General features: G+C 44.6%; 1 protein-coding gene across 1 annotated transcript in view; it reads right to left on the reverse strand.

Annotated features, from left to right (window-relative positions):
* Deptor (DEP domain containing MTOR interacting protein) overlaps nucleotides 1-17,054 on the reverse strand; it is a 145,000-nt gene extending 127,946 nt beyond the window's left edge. The window contains exon 1 of the mRNA XM_055626391.1: nucleotides 16,820-17,054. Coding sequence (XP_055482366.1) covers nucleotides 16,820-16,959 — 140 coding nt within the window. The 5' untranslated portion in view covers nucleotides 16,960-17,054. The remainder of the gene's footprint in view (nucleotides 1-16,819) is intronic.
* Between the last annotated feature and the right edge of the window lie 7,351 nt (nucleotides 17,055-24,405).

Consider the following 24,405-nt stretch of genomic DNA (forward strand, 5'->3'; position numbering starts at 1 on the left):
AAAAAAAAAAAAAAAAAAAAAAAAAAAAAAAAAAAAAAAAAAAAAAGCAAGAAAGAAAGAAAAGAAAAAAAAAAAAGAAAGAAAAAGACATCATCATTCCTCTATCTTAGTGAGTTTGTATGCCAGCTGTGGTACATGAGACACTTCTCCAAACGCTGCTAAACAAATAGGGCATCTGAGTGATTGGTCACAATCCTCTTTGTTATAGAACAAGACTAATGATCAATAGGATCAATAGGTATAGGACACACAGAATAATGCATGTAAATTTTTTTCTAAACTATAACATGCTGTTTAAATGTTAGCTTATGTATCACAAACATTTATCACAAGACTAAGAGGAAAGAAAGAAAAACTAGTACAGAAATGGTGTCATCTTCTATTTTCCTCTCAACCAGCAAGTGTGATAAAATTATGCAGACCAATGATTGATAAGCAACATCACCTCCCATTTTCTGTCAAGAGCATTTGTGCTGTCAATTATAATGGCTGCTTTGAGTGCATGAAGCTGTGAAAGTTAAACATTAATGTCTTCACTATAGCCCCATCATCCACTGACTCTGAAGTGAGAGTTTATGTTTGTACTAGATAGTTAGCAGCTCCAACCAACACACTGGAGTGGATAGACTGCAATACAAAAAGAGAAAAGAAATGTTAAAGGGCTCGTGATAGAATTTCGAAGTGTCTTTGTCTTGCAGAGGTACAAAACCTGAAGACAATGAAGGAAACTCCATTAAATAAAAACACTCAGTTCCTACTCCCAGCCTGAACTGTAAACCGCAGAAGTTCAATGCCAGAAATCCTAGTGGTCCTCTAGCTTTAAATGAGGAAACAGGAGGATGTAGTCTCACTACTTGAAAACTAGAAGCAATTTCACTTTCCACCAGGGATTAACCACAGGCATCCATTTGTATCTTTACTCAAATCCTAGATCAGGAGGATGTCATTAGTGTTACAAAAATGGAATGACACATGGTCATCTATATAACTATATAATGGTCAACCATATAACTAAAAGTAAAATATTTTCGCCTTTTGACCTCACACACACATGTGAGGGACTACCCCATGCCAAGCAGAATTAGCTTTTGTTTATCTTAGTAGCCTGGAACATTGGGAGTCTATACTCCTAGGGGGGTAAAAAAAGGAAGACATCTACAAAAGGATTTATTTACTCAATGCCTGGCACTTATTTCTGTAGCACCTATAGTTTTTTTTTTTTTTTTTTTTTGAACAGAAAACTGTCCAGGCATAGTGCCACATGCCTTTAATCCCAGTACTTGGGCGGCCAGCTAGGGCTACCTAGTGAAACAATGCCTTAAAAACAAAGAAATAACACACACCGCAGAAGTGGAAACTGGTCTGGAGTAGTGATGCAACCCTGCAATTACAGCTCTAGGTAAACAGAGGCAAAAGAATGGCTGTGAGTTCAAGGGCGCATTGCTAATTAGTAAGCTCCAGGCCAGTCTGGGCAAACCTAGTGAGATCCTTCCTCAAAAGCAAACAAACTGCTGTTAGTATGATGGTACGTACCATTTCCTTTCATATAAGTTATCAATGGTGATAAACTGCCATTTCCCTAAGTGACGATCTGGTTCTGTACGTGAGACTGTTACAGTGGTGGGGACCCTCCCTACATAGTCCACACATGTAGAAGCTCACAAAGAAGAAGCTGAGGAACTAACTGCATATGGTGGGTGGCGTGTGCCTGTAATCCTAGCGCTTGGGAGGCTGAGGCAAGAAGACCACAAGTTTGACAGCAGCCTGAGCTACCTAAGATTCTGTCAAAAGAGGAGGAGGAAAAGGGAGATAACAGAGTCCTCTGACTATTAGAAGTTTCCTCTGGCAAAGGCTGGAGGTTCCAGGAGCGTCAGGGGGTGAGGGAGTTAGGTGGTCCAGGAAGAGGAAGCTTTAGGAGAGCAACCCCCATTTTCTAATCGTTCTTTTGGGGTCTGGCTTCAGCCAGGAAATCTGAGACTACAGAGGCACCAGGACAGGATAGGACTGAAAACATCCAGATGATCTCCAAGTCCACACAGATTGCTAAATCTTCCTTGAATAAACATTTTTTTTCAGAAGTGCTGATAAGTAGCCAAACCAACTTCCGCTCCTCTGTGTTCCCCTTAAGGAAAATAAATTATGTAGCAGCCAAATAACCACCGCAAAGGGTGCTAGCAGGAACACAATGGGGAGATTCCCTTGGGTTCATTAGGCATGTAAATTAGTCAAATGTTTTGTTCCAGGATAAACAGTGACTCAAGAAATCTTAGTGTACTAGAACAGTGGTTTCTTTTTCTTTAATTGACTTCTTTGGGGGTAGGGCACACGTGAAGATCAGAGGACAACTTGCAGGAGTTGGTTTTCCCCTTCCACCATATGGGGTCCTGAAATCTCTGGCTGTCAGACCTGGAAGAAAGTGCCTTTACCCATGCAGCCTTCTCAGTGTCCCTCGACTAGTGGTTTCTATTAAATTCTTATCCCTAATGGGTATATCATCACTAGAAAGACACAATGCTGAGTTACAACCAAGTCCTCAGTGAGCAGATGCTGTGCTTCTTGGCTTGATGCCACTGTTGGTGCAAAGTCAGCAAATGGTGAACATTCAACAAATGTGCTGGCTCCCAGCCCCGCTTCTTAGATTTCATGGACGTTTCTCTATCATTTCCTTTTTGTAGTAAATACAGCAAAAGAAAAATCATGCTTCTTTCTTATATGACAATAGTGCTGTCAGCACTGAAGTAGCAAGGCATGGGAAGTTCAGAAACATGACTCATATTAAAAAACAAAACAACAACAACAAAAACCCCAAAACCAAAAGATTAAACTGCCAGTTATTAGAGAATCAAACCGCTTTTACTTGGATTCATTTCTTAGTTACATTTAAGATAAGGCAGTACAAAGTCCGTGCTAAGGTTCCTGCTCTAATATAAGCTTAAATCTTATTAGGAAAGGAGAGGGAGAAAATGCTCCCTTGGTACCAAAAGTTATCTCCAATTTCCAAATTCTAGAGATGGAAAGGAAGAGCTTAACAAAGTAACTTGAAATGGCTGACCTGCAGGACCTTTCCACAGATCATGCAAGTGAAAATACACTGTTAGCTTTCTCGGCATCTACACCCACCTGCCTTAATTAGTCCTTAAGCAGCTTCGCTTATACAAAGAGATAACCAGAAACCTTGGCGGGGATGGGGGGAAGGGGCTTTTCTGGATGGAGGTATTTCTTAGAAAGTCATCAGAATTCAAGTGGTACAAATCAATTCTTGCACCTTGAACTGAAGCCATTTGCAGCTCCCGTCCTTTGCTGACAACTCTGCTTTTCTTGTATTGGGGGACGGGGAAGAGTAGTGAGAGAGTCTTGCTGTGCAACTCTGGCTGTTCTGATACCTAATATTTAGCCTAGAATTTATGGCCTTCCGAGTACCGGGATTACAGGCATGCACTACCACCTCTGGCTTATTTTACTTCTCTTTGATTTGAATGGCAGATCTTCCAGATCAGGGATGGTTGGGAGTTGGTGTGATGGAGAGCGAGGGTATCTCAGGACAAGCTGTTTCTGTGGGGAGTGTACAGGCTGCACAGTGCTAAAAGCAGGCAGTTCAAAAGTTCATGCCAATAGCTCCCATCCTGTTCCTTTTCTATAGCTACTTTCTTCTCTGGATAGATGCCCCCACCAGATATTTTTCCCCAAATTTTGTCTTATTCACATTGTACTCTTGGTGGGTGGGGGTGCAAGGGGCATCCAGTTTGTCATCACTGAACCCAAATGACCTTTTTGTGGAGGACATAATAATCCCCCTAACATGCCCTGGCTCTATTGTACAGCAGCTGCTCTGTGTGGGTGGGGATGACTCCATCTCTGCCCAGAAGAGAGATCCCGACTGAGCTAAGGCAGATAGGAAAACAACATCCTCCTCACCATGAGAGCGAAGGTGGCCAGTCACACTGATACCCATGAGTTAAGATGGGCCAAAAGAGCAATGTTCAAAGCTTTCGTAGGTGAGTGACAGCAGTCAGCCTTGTCTTCAGCCTGCATCAATGTCAGTGGCTACTGTGTGACAGACAGCAAAAGAACTCCAAATGACAAAGCTAATGCCCAAGGAGGAGAATCAAAAGCGAAAATAGAAACAGAATGGGAATCCCAACCAAGCCTCACAAGAAACTGAATGTCCTCTCATCCAAGAAAACCAATCTGCATGTGGTCCCTTTGAATTACTAATTACTTAAACACCAATTAAAATAGCCCCTTACTTATGTGTGTTTGCAAACTATATATCTTCCTCAAAGGCTGGGAAGAGATAGTTTATCATATGACTGTGAATGAGCACGGCCTAAGAATGTGGCTTTGCTATCCTGAATGATATGTTTAAGTATGAAAGAGGTCAGATGAGCCTTAGCAGTCACTGAGCAAAAGGCATGAACCAATGCATTTGCAAATACGTTGGTGGGAAAATCAGGTAGGCTGGTTTGGGCAAAGTGGAGAAATCTGTGCCATAGGTCTTGGATACAATCTCATGACATTCTTAGTCTTTTCGTTGGTGGAAGCTAAGTCTGTTATGTTAAAACATTCCAAAGGTTTTACCTGACAGAAGGATGTTAGAGCAGATAAAGAGATTGATGATAAATGGCTAGTAAAGAAAGAGGCAAAAGGCAGCCCAAGAAAATTTTGTTTCTGGGTCATTCCAATCCTGGAAAATCACAAAGTCCTACTCAATCACTTGGCATAAGAATACTCAAAACCCCTGTGGCAGTTTCAAGGAAATTAAGTTTACAGCTGTGACATGCACCGTTACATGCCAGAATGGAAAGCGGGAAAGCCTTGCATTTAAGAAACCAAGTTCTTGGCTGGACCTGGTGGCACGCACCTGTAATTCCAGCACTCTGGGGAGGCAGAGGCAAGTGGATCACTGTTGAGTTCAAGGTCACCTTGGTCTACAAAGTTAGTCCAGGACAGCCAAGGCTACACAGGGAAACTCTGTCTGAAAAATCCTTTTTCTTTTTTCATTTGTGTAATCTACATAGATGTGGGAAAACTGTTCATGCCTTGGACCATTCTGTGTTAGAATACAGATAACTGAACTATCATAAGGAATCAAAGACATAACGTAACAATATACACACAATGTCTAGACTAGGACCTGACACTTTGCTTTCTCTCTCAGTAACTAGCTGCGCTGTTCAGTATTCAGATATCCACTTCTTCACAAACCATCTAAGAAAGCATAGACCCGTGCTGGGGGAGGGAGTGGGTTTCTGCAGTCATGACTCAGTGGATAAAGAACTTCCAAGGCAAGCCTAAGGAGTGAAGTTCAGAACGCTGGAACCTACACAACAAGCCAGGCAGCCTGGGACCCTCTTTTAAAGCAGACAGGGAATCCCTGAAGCATGCTGGCTAGTTAGACAAGCTGAAATGACAAGATCCTGGGATCAGGGACAGACACTGCCTCCCTATGCAAAGTGGATAATGATTGAGAAAGACACTGATTCAACTTTGCCCCCATCACCCACACACGTGTACACGCACCACACACATGTAAATACTTCCACACATACACACACAAACACACATACAGAGAGAGAAGAAAAAAAAAAAAACCAAACAAACCAAAAAACAAAACACCCCAATCAGGATACCATAAAACATAGAACATCATTAAAAAAAAGTGAACATCTGTTCCCCTCTTCTACATTGATTACTATGACATTTTGTCCCAAATTCCTCTCACAGTTCCAGGAAGATATTTACACTGTGCCAAGTACTGCCACAAGCTTGTAAGGTCATGACTTCAATGTCAGAATAGCCCAGAACATGAAGCACTGGCCTGCTTTCCCACAGCGGAGATCCCAGGTTTATGGGCTGTGAGCTGAATCCCTCTTGACCCCTGTTCCCTGTGAAAGTCTCCATGGCAGTTACGCTCTCTGTGCTAGAAAGATACCTTCCTTATGTCCTTCCTTACCATGAATGCCCAGGGGGCACAACACATGCCTATAGTCCCAGGAGATAGAAGAGTCAGGAGAATTAGTTCTAGGCCAGCAGACTATGGGAGACGAGGCCTAAAACAAAACAAGACAAAACAAAAACCAGAACAACAAAAATGCCTGTTGGCATCTTCTAGTGCTTAGATTCTGAATAACTCAGTTTCAGTGTTTCTCAGCTTTCTTACTGAGTTATGATGAATTATTATATTTTAAGATTTATTTTAATAAATTAATTTTACAAAACCTATGTGAATGTGTGTGCGTGTGGAGGTATGTGCACATGAGGGTAGAAACAAAAGGCATCAAATCATTTGGAACTGGAGTTTTAAGTGGTTGTGAGCTGCCGAACTCAGGCCCTCTGCAAACGTAGTATGTGCCCTTAATTCCTGATCTATCTCTACAACCTAGTCACCATCGTCATCATCATCATCATCATCATCATCATCATCATCATCATCATCATCATCGTTTTGGGAGACAAGCCTCATGCAGTCCAGGGTGGTTTTGAGGACCTCATCCTCTCGCCTCTAAGTCCCAAATGTTGGGGTTAAATGTTGGGACTATGCATATGCATCATCTACACAGCGAATGAACTTGAAGTATATGAACTTGAAGACTATTTGCTGTGCATCTACATGTTAAAATAAATTTTGACAGTATATGAAGCACGAGAGTAGTGATACCTGGCATTCCCCAGTCTCAGAAACCCCAATCCTCTGAAGAACACATTCCTCTGAATTTAACACTTCTCAGTAAATGGAGTTTTTATGAAAATATCAGAATTAGAAGGCTGTAGGAACAAGGATTGTAGGGAGATGGGATCATAACAAACTGCAGAACAAAGAGTACCAGTCTGAGGGTCCAGGGTGGTGGGAGGCAGATTGGAGATTTTCCAACTGTTACCTACCATCTTCTCTGAAGCTGCCATGGGCTTTCCTAGGCTGAAAGCCAGGCTGGTACCCCAAACCCAGGAACACAAAAAGTTACTTGTTTTACCCTTCCCTATGCAATCTTTAAAATGTTTTTTAAACCCCCACACACAGATTCCATGCCCTGAGTAGCTTAGGGCTCTATGAACACTACGAAGGATATGAGAACCCCAAGGAGAACAGCTCAAGTTGTTCCCCCTGGCGCCACGAAGGTGAACAGGTGCTTGTCAGCATGATGCCTGTCCCACTGAGCCCTCTCCCTGACTTTGTGTCCACTATGTCCCCCAAGTATTGGATAACCACTGACACAAACTTCCCAAGTGTGATTAGGGATTTCAGATCTGGTAGAAAATGAAGAAATGGGAAAGGTTTCTTGAAATTTCTTTGCTACTTCCATTTTCTGAGTCACTAAACTCATGGAAGCTTAGAATCTGTGACCAAATCAGAAGAATCCTCTGATCCAAATACACACTAGAGATAATAGGGACCTTTCTTCATTTATCTTTTGAAGCTTAACTTATTTTCATGTTTATTGATTCTAAAACCCACAGCAGCCCATGAGATATCGGAAGTGCGCTGTAAGAAAAGGAACCACAAATATACCTTCCATACCCAACATTCTAGCTTTTTTTTTAACTTTAACTTTACTTTTTATAATTTATTCATTTTACATCTCAATTGCAGCCCCCTTCCTTGTCTCTTCCCAGTCCCACTCTCCCTCCCTATTTCCTCCTTATCCCCCTGCCCTAGTCCTCAGAAAGGTGGAGCCCTCCTCTTCCACCATCTGACCCCATCAAGTCTCATCAGGACTGCCTACATCCTCTTCCTCTGTAGCCTGGCAAGGCTGCCCCATCAGGGGGAGGTGATCAAAGAGCTGACAACACAGTCCATGTCAGAGACAGTCCCTGCTCCCCATACTAGCAGACCCACATGGAGACTGATCTGCCTATCAGCTAACTCTGAGCAAGGGGTCTGGATCCTCTCCATGTATGGTCCTCCATTGGTGCATCAGTTCTGCAGGACCCCCTGGGCCCAGATTTGTTTGCCCTGTTGTTCTTCTTATGAAAGCCCTGTCCCCTCCAGGTCCTCCTATCCCCCCACTCTTCCCTATGACTCTGAGCTCTGCCCAAACTTTGGCTGTGAGTCTTAGCATCTGCTTCGATCCCCTGCTGGGTGTCAAGCCTCTTTTTCATCCAGTCTTACATATATTAGAAAAGTACTCCTCCACTAATCTACACATACAGCCCATTTGACTCATTTGTTCGTGTATGTGTGGGTATGCATGGTGTGTCTGAAGGTGTACCTGCACATGTGTGCACATGTCCACGTATATATGTGTGTGCATGTCCATGTTGGGTGTGGCGGTTTAAACAGGTATGGCCCCCATAGGTTCATATCTTTGAATGCTTGGCTATAGGGAGTGGCACTCCTAGAAGATATGGCCTTGTTAGAGTAGGTGTGGCCTTGTTGGAGGAAGTGTGTCTCTGTGAAGGCGGGCTTTGACGTCTGAAACCATGCCCAGTGTGGTACAGTTTCCTTCTGCTGCCTGTGGATCTAGATGTAGAACTCTTGGCTCTTCCAGCACCATGTCTGCCTGGATGTTGCCATGCTCCCTACCTTCATGATAATGGACTAGACCTGAAACTGTAAGACAGCCCCAATTAATTTTTAATTTTGGAAGAGTTGCCATGGTCATGATGTCACTTTACAGCAATGAAATCCAAACTAAGACACTGGGTATACCTCAATTACTCTCAACCTTATTTTTCTAGACAAGGGGTTTTACTGAATTTGGAGGTCACTAATTTAATTCAAATGACTATCCAACAAGCTCCAAGAATCCTCCTCCCTGAGCTAAAGTTGCACAGATACATGGCATTTTACTTGGGTGCTTGGGATCCGAACTCAGGTCCTCCTACACTTAAGTAATTGAGGCATCCTCCTAGCCCCTGAAGTCATTCTTTTATTATTTATTTATTTAATTTTTATATGTAAGCGTGCTTTGCATACATGCATGTCTGTGCACCATATGCAAGCCTGGTGCCACGGAGGCCAGCAGAAGGCATCATATTCCCTGGGACTGGAATTGCAACAGGGTGAGCAACCGTGTGGGTACTAGGAATTAAACCCAGGTCTTCTTGAAGAACAGATAGTGTTCTTAGCTGCTGAGCCATCTCTCTAAACCCACTTAACCCTTTTTCTAAACTACACAAAAAACAATTACAAGACCAGAAAGATGGCTGAGCAGGCAAACACATTTGCCATGCATCTCTGGAGCCCACACCAATGCCCAAAAGTTGTTCTCTAACTTCTGCATGTACTCAATGGCCCGAATGTGCTCTCTCAAAGACATTCACCACACACACACACACACACACACACACACACACACACACACACACACAGAAGTTTTAAACAACAGCATACATACATGTATGCAACAAATAGGAGTCTTCCCTTTCATGATGTTTTCCACATAAGAAAGGAATCTCTACTGAAGGTCCCCTACTGTACTGGGATTGTGTTCCTGGCTCTCATAGTCACAGAAAAGTATCTGCTGATATATGGGAAAAGCCTCACATCTGATGACAACACTCCACTCTGGGCACCTGTGTGGCTGAGTCCAATTATAGGAAGATAAGAGGGGATAAACAGAAAGGAGTCCCTTATCTAATTGTCTCACTAAATCTCTTACCAGCTGAGTCAAGAATTCTAGCACTTCTAGTTGACACAACTGCTTTAAAGATTGCCTACTTTAAAGATTGCCTGCTTTAAAGATTTACCTCCTTTTTTGTAAAGAGATTTCAAACAAGAATGCTGAAATAGCAAGGAACCGTGCTTAAGGCCTCAGGTACGGTCTTACTCCTTTCCCAGATGTAAACCTAAAATTTGCTGGGGACGTCAGAAACTATAAGCAGACTATAAAGAAGACTTTCATTTACAGTACAAATATCTTAACTTCCTCTGCAACCTTTGTGACATCGGCTTACCTTATCAGATGCAATCCTATCCAGTGCATACTCGGAAACAGCCCACTATCTCACTGACTCTCCTTAGCAATACTTTTAGACATAACTTCAGAACCCATCGAAGTTGAATATACAGTTATTGATTGTAAAGACATTCAAACAGCTGTGTTCTTGGGTTTGTACTATCCCTCCCCAGAGCCTGTCCTATTACATTCCTTGCTTAAACCAATGTTAAAAATTTCATATTCCACTTCACACTAACTTGTCCTTACGTTCATTTCCCACAAAGTGAAGGATCCCAACTTCTTTTGGTAAAAGTCTTAGAAAGAACTCATCAGGCTGCTGCTACAGGCAGCAAAGTGACCGTGTGCCTCCAGCTCCTGCCTCACTGCCATTGATGTAGTGACTTCCTGAATATAGGACATCATTGCTATTAATGTATTATTTATTTAATGAGAAAAACTGTGTATTGATTCTTCTTCAATTTCACATCATGCATCCCAATTCCACTCATCTCCCAGCCCCTTCATATCTGCCCTCTGCCCTTGCAACCTCCACCACCACCACCCCGCAAAAGAAAAGAAAAAAAGATAGAATAAAATAAAAACACATTAAAAAAAAATAACAAGACTTGCTATGGAAGCTGTAGTGTGTCATAGTGTGTCACTCAGCATACCCTCTTGTCCACACATCTCTCCTTGCAGATGTTCATTGCAATAAGGCCTTGGTCTGGTTCAAGGCCTCTGGCTTCTGCTATCTATACTAGATCCTCATGGGAACTCCTCTGAGATATCCTGTTGTTGACCTGTGTCATGGAGATCCTGCAGCTTTGAATCAGCAAGACCAGCTCTTTGACACACTCTAGAAGATCATAGATGGGGTAGATGTTGGGGTGGGCCAACACAAAGCCCTGGATCTGGGCCTGGGAGGTAGCTGAGTTGGTCAGCCACACAGCTCTCCTGCACCTGAACCATCAGGGTGAGCTTTCCAGCACTATCCTGGCCCGTTCACCCAATGCTGTAGCCAGCAAAAGGCAGGGTCAGCTCTCCTGCTTTCATATCCCTTGTGGCCCAGCTCATCCTCACCTTTGCCATCAGGGTCAGCTCTTCTGAGCTGCCCAGAGGAACTGCAGGGCCCTGAGTATTTCGGTCAGTGAGGGGCAGGGCTGGCTCTCCCACTCTCATGACCTCAGAAGCAGCTCATCTGCACCCCCATCATCAGGGTTAGCTCTACTGTGCTGCCCAGGTGAGGGGCAGGGACAGCTCTCCCAAGTGTGGTGGCTGGCAAGGGTGGGGCCAGCCCAGCACAGTGTCTCAGGAAGCAGTCCAGACCAGGGACACCTGCATGGCCTTTGGCAGCAACATCGGCTTAGGATATCAACAGACCCACACATGGCTGGCCCTTGGCAGCAGCCCAGACCCAGGTGTCCCCATGGCCTCAGGTGGCAGGGCAGACCACTCAGATCAGAATGTCCCCTGTGGCAGCATGGCCCTCAGATATCCACATGGTCTTTGATGGCAGCCCAGACCACAGACATCAGCTTGGCCTTTGGTGGTAACTTGGATTATTAGACATCAACACAGAGCCCAGCTACAGCAGGACCATGGACCAGACATGGCCATTGGCCATAGCCCATGCCAGGACATCACCATGGCCTCCTCATATCTGCCTGCTCCTCACAGCCACCTAGTCTCCAGTTCCACCGTTCTCTACACTGTAAGAACCCCTTGGCTTCACTTTCTCTTCCATTTCTCCATTACACATTGTTCCATCATAGTGGTACCCATAGCAGGTATCTTTCTTCCTACCTCCCTGGGCTGACTTAGCTGGGGCAGGCACTTGAGTACCTTTCTTTCCTACTTATTTCTTTTTTTTTTCTTTGAAACAAAACTGCACTAATTAATTTGAGAAGGCTTGTCTGGAACTCACAGAGATCTACATATCTCTGCCTCCCAAGTGCTAGTATTAAAGGTATGTGCCACAATGCCCAGTTTTTCCTTTGCTACAGCCTACTGGCTTCCTCTGTTACTGTGTCCAGTAGACCTAAGTGTTAAGACTTATGGTAACCAGGGACTGTCTCTGACACGACTGATTGGCCTGCTATTTGATCACCTCCCCCTGCGGGGGAAGCAGCCTTACCAGGCCACAGAGGAAGACAATGGAGCCAGTCCTGATGAGACCTGATAGACTAGGATCAGAGGAAGGAGAGGAGGACCTCCCCTATCAATGGACTTGGGGAGGGGCATGAGCAGAGAAGGTAGGGGGAGGATGGGATTGGGAGGGGAGGAGAGAGGGAGCTACAGGAGGGATACAAAGTGAATAAATTGCAATTAATAAAAATAAAAATAAAGACTTATAGTCACCTGTAAGGGTTCCTCTGGGTCCTTCTGAAGGTTCTAGAGAAGGTGTAAGTTCCTTGGGTTCTAATTCAACAGATTTGGAAGGCCCTGAGAATATGCCTGTGGGATTCTCAAAAAGCCATCTTGGGTATCGTTGCAAAGCCTATATATGTGTCTTTGGTGGGTTCTGAAGTTACATCTGAAAGTGCTACTAGGGTATCTACATGAGATCACAGGTTGGTTCCTGGTGTATAATGAATAGGATCATGGCTAATATGATGGCCCTAAGTCACAATTCTTTCTCCTTTTCCTAGTCAGTGTGTGATAATTTCTACCTCTCTTATTTGAGCTATCTGGGCATTCTCTTTGGCTTTATCCTTTTATACACAGCAAGCCAGGCATCTCAGGACTCTGTCAATTAAGGGGAGAAGATAACAGAGTATAAGATCAGTCTACATGGACTACATGGTGAGAGCTTGCTTCAAACAAAGGAACAAATGAAGGATAGCAAACTTAGGAGAACTATTCAGTGTTTAGTGATGTGTGTGTGTGTGTGTGTGTGTGTGTGTGTGTGTGTTTGTGTGTGTAAAGGCAACAGCAAGATGGTAAGAGTTTGGGAAAGCACTCTGTTACAGAAGCATGGCAAATGTATCACACAGTTTAGAAGAACTATACTGCATACAACTTAGCTAAAACTGTGGTGAATCACTTTGTGGAAGCAGCCATTAGTAAAGGTACATGCTTGCTTCAAATAAAAGAGAATAATTGAAAAGCTTTTAACATCTCCCTCACTTTTTCAGTCATTCCTCAGTACACTCTTAATTCCTCTTCCTATCCATTCCAACCTCATGGGCAGTAGAACCCATGCAGTTTATCTTTGCATTAAAATGATTACAGATTTAGCATCCATACAGTCCAAACCAGGTCTTCAAAACCATGTGGCATGCATGACTCGGTTTAATATCAATGGGAGAAAAAGAAGACATCTGTCTTGTCAAAACATGAATACTCCCAGAAATAAACTAGATTTGCACAAACAAAAAGCAACTGCCTACATTTTGTTTGTAAAAGTTGTCATACTAGAATGTGACAGTCTCAGATACATAACTCTTTAAAGACGTTTTAACATAATATATGTAATTTTCTTGGGTGTTGGGAGCCGCTAGTCTGCCAGGCTGCTTTGTTATTTAAATCTCAAGATCTCAGCGGAAAGACTTTCTCCCACGGCCTTCACTGGAGTCAGTGATAAGCTCCCAGGTCTCTCTCCTTTTGTTTGAGACGGCAAGTGGGATGTCTTGTCAGAGTCACACCTTTTGCTTGACTTCCCTGTGAATTCATTCATTGTGCTGAGGTGCTTTGGCTCTGACTTAAAAAGGAGTCTGGAATAAAGCAAGGCATCTAGTATCTACTAGAGCCTCTCGGAAAGGTCCCACATGCTGTGTGTTGGTTTATTAATTTCAATTCTCACTCCCGACTCAAGAATCGTTCAACTCTGCCAGCGGGCTCCAGGATGTGTGGAGATATATGTGTGTGTGGAGGCCAGAGGAGTATATCGGGTATCCCGCTCTCATTTTATTTCTTTGAGACAGTGTCTCTCCAACAGCACCAAGGTTACAGGCATGCATACAGCCACATCCAGCTTTTAACACAGAAACTAGAGATCCGAACTCTTATCCACCGAGGAACTCCCTTAGCCCTAATTTTTGATCCTCTTCATCACTACTTAGAAATGGCAATCTGTGAGTCGGCACCCTACATAAGAGCCCAGATTCTCAACCCCATGGCTTCCTGACTGAGTTACCTGTAGCCAGTTAGTTTAAGTGTTCAGTGTTCTTGTTAGGAAAATGAGGCAATAGGACTTGTTAGAGACATCAAAGACATCAAATTGGAGTGTGTCAGGCCTGGTGACTCACACCTGCAGTCCCATCACTTGGGAAGCTGAGACAGGAAGATTGCTGTGAGACTGTTCACACAGCATTAAAACACCCTCTAAATACACATCTTAATACCAACATGTAGCGGAACACTCCAGCCTCATCAGTGCAGACTTGCAACTGGTCAATGTGCAGGGAATAAGAGCCGGTGGAGTGCCCAGCCCTAAATGGGACATCTGTCATTCCATGGTTCCAGGATAGAGGTGGAGGAGGGGGCAGAAAGACTGTAAAGGCCAGAGGAAGAGGATGGCTGCTCCAAAAGAGCCTTTTCAGGATGTGACAAGCCCACTGTACCCATGACCTTGCAGCAGCTATGACAAGACCTACACAAGCTCAAACTACCTAAAAGCCCAGCAAATACGGGGAAAGGGCTCACAAAACCCCACCCCTAGCTGAGAAGCTATGGCCACTTCGATAGGGAAAGTCAGTTTTCTTCAGTAATGTAGCCCTGGGAGATTACCCATGCTTCAGTAGCTGGCCCTACACTCATGCAAATACTGGCAGTTGTGAGTGGACTTAGTTTAAAACAAGAAGACTTGAAATTGGGAAGAAAAAAAAGGGGGGGGGGGGTGATTGCAGGTGCATGCCATCATACTAAAACTTGGAAGTGACATCTCAGCCCTCCCAAACCCGAAAGAGGGCTGTCTTTTAAATCTCCCTTCTATAAAGAAGAAACAGAGGCATGGCTGGAAGTCAATTGTGCCACAATCACAGAAGTAACTCATGTTGAAGGCATGAGTTACAACAACAACAACAACAAAAACAAAAAAAAAAAAAAAAAAAAAAAAAAAAAAAAGGAAGAAAGAAAAGAAACAACCCAGGCAGCCTGGCCTTCCATCCTGTACCCTTCACAACCACCCACCTCTGGACACATCTTAGCAGAGTCAAAAGTGGTGGTACAGAGACCAGAAATACCAATTCATTCCAGCAAGCCCTTGCAGATTGCTCATTAATACAGGAAGCCCCAGGGTCAGATTCTCAAAAGTACCCTGTGAAATATTTTCATCTCCACGGCCACTTTACAGATGAGGAAACAGCTCAGACAAGTAAACAGGGCATCACTGGCTGACGATCGTACAGTGCGTTTTGGCACCTGTGTAAGCGCTAACTCCACATAACCCTCCTAACCACAACTGAAAGGTAAATTCCATTGTTACTCAACCTTCTTACCCAAACAACATGTCCAAGGCCCTCCACTAGCTAAGCAAAGGGCAAGCCCAAGGCTGTCCTGGTAACACTTGGCTACATGATGGAGGAACAGAAATTCAAGCCCAGGTCAAACTCCTGAGTAGGAACCTAGTTACCCTTTCCACCGGAACTATGGTAGGAAAGCCTGAAGAAGATGCATTGAAGGAGAAAGTGATTGGGGATATAATAATGTTTGTAAAAGAAAGAAAAAGCAAGGAATCCCATCTAAGTGAAGCCTTAGCAATACAGTAGTGGGCACAGTATTAAACTATTAAGAAAATCAGAATAAATCAGAAAAGTTTTACATCATCTTAATTACAAAATACTCTTGATAAAGGAAAACAGGTTTTTTATTCCCTTTAATTTTGTCTTGAAATTCAACAAGGAACCGAAATGTGTCATTTTCCTTTTGTCACCCTGGGCTCCACCATCCTGACTTCCAATAGCTACTTCCTCAAACTAAGCCCCGCAAAGCCCAGTGGTTTACCAGACCTCCACGGACCTTTGCAATATTCTCCTTGAAGTCTTGAAATAGCCATTTAGTAACAGAAGTAATCGGGAAAAATCAATCCAAGAACTAGAGGAAACTAGCGCACCTCTTTCTGGTGGCACCAGGGGCTCATGATTCAAGTTCTGGCAGAAACTCGGCAGATCCGGATTCAATTTTACTGGCAATCTGATTTATGACTACAATATTGGCAGCTACAGAAGCACAAGTCTTAAGCCTATGCTCAAGAAAAAGGAACAGGAAGCGATGGGAATGGCAAGGGAGCCCTGCGGGTCAGGGCTTGTCCCTGGATTTGTGAGATGGGCAAGCGGTAATTCTAGGAAAGTGCCAGGCGATGGGCCAACTTCAGGGTCCCAAACGTGTGCAGCGAACAAGGTACTTTTACGCCCCCTCGCGGACCCAAGTGACAACTGACGGTGTGCCAATTAAGGGATAGGTAGAGGTTTGGGGAAAGGTTCTTGAAGACAAGCCTTCTGAGCAACCCTTCAACCGACTCGCAGAGATCCGCCCGGTTTTCCATAAAGGTAAATTGAGACTCAGAGAAAGGAAGCATGCCTTGCTAGTAAAACCACGAAGCCCGCGCCTTTTATCTGGAAGTGCAGGGGCTGGGTCCAACCTGACCCCTCTTCTTTTCCGGACGGAGCAGGCTAGGCAGTCAGCAGGGACACCCGGCAAGGGGAGCGAGTGCACAGAGTGGAGGCGAGACCGCGGGACGCAGGGCTGCACGCAGTCCAGCTAGGGCGCAGCCTGCACCGCGCGTTCCCCGGGCGTCGGTCCCCGCAGCCCTGCAGAAGCTGCTCTTCCCTGGGCTGCAGCGGCCAGGCACCTGCGTGGCGCGAACGGAGCAACCATCCCAGGAGCTCGCAACTGTCCCCGCGCCCCGCGCAATGCGCCTGCCACGAGCCAGATCCGGTGCGCTCCTGCCCGCAGCGGGCACAGGGCAATCCGGAGCCCACCAACTGAGCGCCTCTCCTTACCGGAGCTGCTCCCCGGTAACGAGGACTTCTGCCATGCGTTCCAGCTCTCTCTGCTGCGCCCCGCCACTCCCGCCGGGGTTGCTGTCGCTGCCACCGCCGCCGCCGCCGCCGCCGCCGCTGCTGCTGCTGCCCTCCTCCATGCTACCGACCGCGCGGCTGCCACTCTGTCTTTGCTGTCCCGCCGGGTGCCTGCTGTTCGGATCAGTCTGCCCTCACCGCGGCCGCCCCGGCCATGTTTGTTCCGGGCGGTCCCAGGGCGCAGACGCGATTGGCTGGTGAGGGAATCCGGTGGATAAACTGAATAGCTCAGCGAGTCCGGCCTTCGGCTTGGGGCGGGGCCTGGGCGCTCTCGTGGTCGGGGGGCGGGGCCAAGGAAAAATATAAACACCGGGGCGGGTCACTGAGCGGTGCTGTATTTCTGCAGGACTTGGAGTGTTTGTCCCTCTTAATAGTTCCTTTTTTTTTTTTTTTAAACTCCCAAACTCATGCTGGGGAATTTTGTATTTTTACTGTACTTTCCATAGTCCAGTTGCAAAGAATAAAAATGGAAACAGTTACTGCCGGGCGCTGAGGCTCAAGCCTGCAATCTCAGCACTCTGGGAGGCAGAGTCAGGCAGATCTCTGTGAGTTCAAGACCAGCTTGGTCTACAAGGCAAGTCCAGGACATCCAAGGCAACACAGAAAAACCTGACTCGAAAACAAACAAAATGAGGACAGTATACTTAAGTAACGCGCAATCAGGGACTTGGCTGAAGGGCGGCCACACTGTCTGACCCCTTTCCCTGTAGACAGCCTTACTGTGGAGTCAATAAAACATCCTGGCCTGGGGTTCAAAAAGACTATGAACCCGACCTCGTTCCTTTGATTTCCTACCTTAATGCTCTTAATCTCTTCTTACAGTAATTGTGGCTAGCACCCAGCCGCATTTAAGATGGTTTTAGATAAGTTGTTACTGTCTTAATGTTTCCAGATAGCAGTTTGAGCATTGCCTTTGTTTAACAGCTGGAAGGCGGCTTGAGTGGCGTAACTAGTCTCAGACAAGCAGTCGGGGTCATTCTCAGTTTTAGGTTGTGTTTTAAAACAGTTGCATCTTGCTAGCCGTGGTGACACACCTCTGTTCCTAGAACTCCAGAGGATGAGGCAGGATGGTGTGTTTGAACCAGACTGGGATAAAAAGATACCTTGTCTCATAAAGCAAACTAAAACAAAAACACCTGGCCTGACAGAAGAGAGCAGTACAGTAAACTTTCAGCAGAACAGGTTAAACACATTTGAGAGAAGAGCGGCTCTAAAATGCTCATAAAAAGTTGGTTGTCATCATCCCTCCTCATTTTTAGTTTGTAACTATCCACATGGCTGTAATAGAGAGGTATGTCCCTCACAGTTGAACAATTTGTTTTTAGAAGTATCTTTGAATTTCCCTTCAAGGATACTTGAAGGGGAATCCTTCAAGTAAGGTAGGGGATACAGGAACTTGTGTCTGTGTCGATACATACCACAGCACATACCACCATGGCAACTGCTGCTATGAATGTTACTTGACTTTCCTGAAGGCTAGGCTCTGACCCTGCCTGAACCCCAAAATAGAACAGTTAGCACTTTGCAAAGCCCCCTCACCAGTAAGCAAAACCGCTGTAGTCCCATCTTAAGGGAAAGATTAAAATATACTGTTTGAGACAGAATCTTGCTGTGTAGCCCAGGCTGGAATCAAACCCAGGATCTCCCTTCCTTAGCCTCCCAAGTGCTGGGCTTACAAGCACTGAACACCATGCTCTGCTCTGCTCTCCTCCCCTCCCCCAAAGGAAAACTCAGCCTTTCCTAACACTCTAAGACAGCACTCGAAGATTCCCTGGGGCATCACAACAATTGCTGGAAATTTTATTTACGCTTGTGCTTCACATGACACCACGAACCTTTTTCATATCGTTTTATTTATCTTCACAAAACTCTCTAAGGTGCCAGCGCGTTCAAACGCAAATATGAAAGGTGAAACAGTTTATCTAAGTTTCACAACTAGAAAGTTACAGTTACGCAGCCCTTGATGCTTATTCTATAGATTCTCAAGATATGCTCAGTTATGAGCTAGAAAGAAAACTAGGCCCCCTATCAGAATATCCTAGGCAATTCCTCTGCCAGAAGAAATCATTTAAGCTTACTAACTTTCATAAACAGATGAGATTTTTAAAAGTGGCCCAAGAGAAGCAGGTTTTAGTTAAATATGCTTCTAAGAGCCCCACTCTGAGTGTAGAAACATCAAGAAACAGAGGTAGATGGCCTACACTTCATGAGAGTAACAGCTGTCTGGGTTCAGCTTCTTGAGACAGAATCTCATGTAGCCAAAGCTGGCTTTGAATTCCTGATTCTCTTGCCTCCACTTTCCAAGTGTTGTTGGGCTTGAAAGCCCCTCGTGTGTGCGTGTGTGTGTGTGTGTGTGTGTGTGTGTGTGTGTGTGTGTGTTGGGTGGTAGTGTGTGTGTGTGTGTGTGTGTGTGTGTGTGTGTGTGTTGGTGGTGGTAGTGTGTGTGTGTGAGTTGGTGCTGGTGTGTGTGTGTAAGGTGGGGGTAGTGATGTGTGTGTGTGTGTGTGTTAGTGGTGGTGGTGATAGTATGTGTGTGTTTCTGTGTGTGAAGATATTGACTGTGAGTGCTGGGGCAACAACTATGCCTGTGTCTTCTGACAGAAGACAGGAGGGTGTGGCTGTGGCAGTTGGTCCCACACCGAGATTTCAGGAGAGCTGAGAATCCTGACAGACTTCCTCTTGCAAGCTGATTATCTTCTCAGACTGTTCTGTTCTCACAGGGAAAGGTTTTATACCATCAGCTGCATTGCTGATTGAGTGGGTTAAATGAAATGCAGTAAATCATTATAGGTGGAAACTCGTAAATGTGAAGTCGTCTTTCCCAGCAATCCTCACTCACCCTACTATGCCTCCTGGACTTGTTTTATGCTGATATCAACATTTGGATGGTGAGGTCTAGGTGTGTGTATGTGTTTACACATGATCAAACTGTTATATTTTGGTGAAATACAAATTAAATAAAAAGGCATGCCTAACACATACCCAAACCTTATGTGAATCAATGGACAAAAATACCCTGTAAAACTGCTATGATTGTTTCTAAGTGATTTCTTTCAGTAATAAACAGTATATCTCCTTTTTCATGTAGGTAAATGGCCACTCCCTGGTCAGCCATATTTTGAGCAGTGCTGGCATAATGAACTCTTCCTAAAAATGAGTCACAAAGTGAAGAGATGAACTTGAATTACTAAAAAAGTCAAAGTAGTGACAGCCATAAAGCTTAATGAGAGAGTAGGTGTTATCTGGGATTGATGCCACACCCCCCAAATCCTAGCATTTGGAAGATGGAAGGTCAGTAGTTCAAGGTCAACCTTAGCACATTCAGGGTTAGCCTGGAATGCATGATATCCTGTTTCAAAAACAAAGCAACTCTGGGTGTGGTGGGGAATGGCTTTAATCCCAGAACTCCAGGAGGCAGAGACAGGTGTATCTCTGTGAGTTCAAGGACAGTCTGGCCTACAGAACAAGTTCCAAGATAGCCAGGGCTACACAGAGAAAGCCTGCATTTAAAAACCAAAATTAAAATAAAGTAATAAAAATGTTTTATTGTATTTCATTGTGTGTGTGCATGCATACAGGTGGAGGTCATGTAACAACTTGCTGGAGCCAGTCGGTCTCCCATCTGAATTCAGGTTCCGAGCCTTGGCATCCACCTTCGCCCAGCTAACTCATTTCCCCTGAATATACATCCTCCTATAACAGTTAGATTGTTCTCAAACAGTAGTGCAAGCCCCTATTCCTTACCCACCATACTTTTTCTTGTTTTTGTGAATGGAAGAAACTGATTGTTTAGATTCTCCTGTCCAATATATATGCAAAGGACCTGGTACAGACCCTTCCAGGTCCCATTCAAGCTTCCTCAGTTTCTGAGAGTTCATATCGCTTTGCTCATGTTGATCTAGAGGGCCTTATTTTCTTGGTGCTCTCCATCCCCTCTGACTCTAATACTCCTTCTGCCTCCTCTTCTTCAGGGTTCCCTGCGCTCTGAAGGGAGGAACTGGATGGAGACATCCCATGTAGGGCTGAGTGTTATCCTCCTCAAATATTTTTGTTGCTAGATCTGTGGAGAGGGGCTTAGCCTTTGCTGAAATCATTGTAAGGTCTGGGAGTATATCTTAGTGACACAGTGCTTGCCTAGCATGGCCAAGGACTTGGGTTTTATCCCTGGCCCTATGGAAAACAAACTAACCAAACAAACTCTTAGGTGACACCTGAAACCTGTGTTTGACAACAAACAAACAACAAACCCCAAAAGACTGATTGTAAAGACAGTGAAAAGTAAGACATCCAGGACTTCACATTCACACCCACTTTGCTATTTTATTGTGTTGATTTGTCTTTTTGTAAGAAAACCTTACAAAATAAGCCATTTTCACCAGTTCAGCCCTCCTTTAGGCCCTAGATTGTTTAACATATTGGTGCATGCTGCCATCTACTGGTTAGTTTTGCAATGACACTAAACAATTGTGAATTGCCTGTGGGGAAATGACTACCTCTCAGAGGTTCTGGTGGGAAGTTTACAGTTAATTACATTTATTGGAGTGATACTGCCTTTTTATGAGCATATATTAGATATGCCATAATTCACATTTCCTTAGGACAATAACTCACAAAGACCTGAATTATATAGCAGACCTGAATTATATAGCACACCTCAACTGTCTTTCCTAGGAGGCAGTTTTTGTGAAATTTTAATATGATAGAGAACAGTCAGGAATGTATGTATCTATTGTATGTATTGACAAAGAATTGTATATTGTGTTGTTCCAGTCTTAATCAGCAAAGGTTTAGCTTTGAGGTAAATGACTCTCTTTGCCATCTGTGTGAATTACACAATACACAGGGCAAACATACTTCAGTTTGCATATGTGTGTGTATGTGTGTATTCCACTCTCAGTAGCCTTTAACTACCTAGCTCCTGGGGGTCTGATGCCATCTATCTCTGGGCTTCTGCAAGCACCTGGACTCACATGCACATATTCACCCAAAGATACATAAACACTCACACATATCATGTAATTTATTAAAACACATAAATACATTGGGCTGGCAAATGCCTCACTTGGTAAAGGTGCTTATTGCAAAGCCTGGTGATCTGGGCTCTATAACATCAGGACCTGCATGATAAAAGGAGAAAACTGATTCTTGCTCTTTGTTCCCTGATCTCCACAAATGTGCCGTGCCAAGGAGGTCAGAGGACAACTTAAGGGAGACAACTCTTATACCAAGAATTGGATTCAAAGGATAGATTGCAAGACATCAGGCGTAGTGGTAACTGCCTGTAGGTGCTGAGCCATTGTTCCAGCCATTTATTTATTTGTTTGTTTGTTTTGCTTTTTCAAGACAAGGTTTCTCTGTGACAGCCTTGGCTGTCCTGGACTGGCTTTGTAAACCAGGCTGGCCTTGAACTCACAGAGATCTACCTGCTTCTGCCTCCCTGAGTGCTGGGATTATAGGCCACCACACTTGGCTCTATTTTTTTTTTTTTTTAAAGATGGTCTAACTACATAACCCAAACATGTCTCAAAAGCATGGCAATCCTCCAGCCTTAGCCTCCCAAGTGTTGGGATTACAGGCCTGAATCCTTAAGCTTGGCTTGCTATTTCATTCATTTATCCATTTATTTAAATGGATGGAGATCAAACCCAGGGCTCTGTATATGCAAGGCAAATACTTTATTGTCTCAGACCCCTGGATACTGGGAATACAGGCCTGCACCACTAGACCTAGTTAACATTTGCAAATTAATTAGCTAACAGTGTCTCACGTGGTAGCCCAGTCTGCCTCTGGCTCCTCAGTGCTGTGGTTACAGGCATGGATCATTGCACCCATGTATTATTTTTATTTTGAAGTGAGACATTGTTAGGGAAGGGTTGGGAATTCTATCTATCTATCTATCTATCTATCTATCTATCTATCTATCTATCTATCTATCCACCTACCTACCTACCTACCTATCCATCTATCCATCCATCTATCTATCTATCTAGGGTTTTTGAGTCACAGTTTCTCTGTGTAGCCTTGTGCTAGATTCACTTTGAGGACCAGGCTGGCCTTGAACTCCCAGAGATCTGCCTGCCTCTGCCTCCCAGAGTGCTGGGATTTCAGGTGCATGCCACTGTGCCCAGCTGGGAAAATCTTTTAAGTGGAATAGTAAGAGATCATAGTTAATGAGCCACTGCTCTGTCTGCTCATGTGGAAAAAGCATGACATATGTTAAACATTTTCTCAACCCCAGGATTCAGCCACTGTTTTCCTTTGCATTTTTCCAGTAAAAGCTGAGGCTTGGAGGGAATGATGCATAGTAGGGTAAAGGTAGGCTGGGAATTGAAACTGTCCTGACTGCAGAGACCATTCTGCTAGTTTCTTAGCTACACTGCCTCTCCAGAGGGCAGGTCTCCTGTCCAGATGCTTCCAGTCCTTTTTCTTGATGTGACTTCCTGGGTTCTTCATTTAATCCCTTTGATGCAGATGCTACTGTTTCCAGCCTCTTGCTGCTGAGGGCTGTTCACCTCCGCTGGGGGATGTGATGACCATGTCTCCTAATGGATTGGAGCTATGTAAGCCTGTTACTGGTTTCGGCCCACAACCTTTGCTTGCTTGCTTTTCTTTTCTTTTCTTTTCTTTTCTTTTCTCTTTTCCCCTGAGATGGGGTTTCTCTGTATAACAGCACTGGCTGTCCTGCAACTCTCTTTGTAGACCAAGCTGGCCCCGAACTCGAACTCATAGAGGTCCACCTGCCTCTGCCTTCCAACTGCTGTGATTAAAGATGTGCGCCACTGCACCTGGCTGCTTTCACCTGGCTGCTTTCTTATCACATGATCAAAAGGGGTACCCCTAAGGCAGGGATATCATAAGGTCCAGGGCTGCCTGGTGAGTTCAAGGCAGCTCCACGGTAACATCCTCTCCAAAGGTATGAAATGCCCTCGGCTCAATCCCCAGTAACACACACACACACACACACACACACACACACACACACACGCCAGAAAGGAGGAAGATGGGAAGATGTGCTGGTCCTCCATGATCTCCCTGCTCTCATTCCTTCTTTGATCATCCTAAGTTACGATCCTCCTTTTGTGTTTCTTTTGGGACAGGCGCTTTACTATCTTCAGGCTGGCCTCTAAGCCACTCTGTAGACTAGACTGTGTGTCAGTCCTCTGGCCTCGCCCCCCAGTGCTGGGATTACGGATTTGAGCCACTCTGCCAGACTAGTTAAGGTCTCTCACCACCCAGCGTATCATAGTATGAATCAGCTTTTCCTCTCTGTTCCTTCTCAGTCCATCTGAGAAGGATGAGCCCAGGTCCTCATCCTTCTTCATCGCAGAGTTTCTTCAGCCAAGTTCAAGGCCCAGAAAATGCATGTGAACAGTTGTTCAAGGCATATTCGATTTTTATTTCCAAGTGGAAAACAGCATCAGTTAAGAAGTTATTAGATATCTCTACCTTCGTTGATCACAAGTTGCTGTGATTTTGATATAGGCAAGCCTGTGTGCACTATAAGGTTC

Source organism: Psammomys obesus, unplaced genomic scaffold (genome assembly GCF_907164565.1).
Source record: "Psammomys obesus unplaced genomic scaffold, mPsaObe1.curated_primary_1811, whole genome shotgun sequence".
Taxonomy (NCBI): domain Eukaryota; kingdom Metazoa; phylum Chordata; class Mammalia; order Rodentia; family Muridae; genus Psammomys; species Psammomys obesus.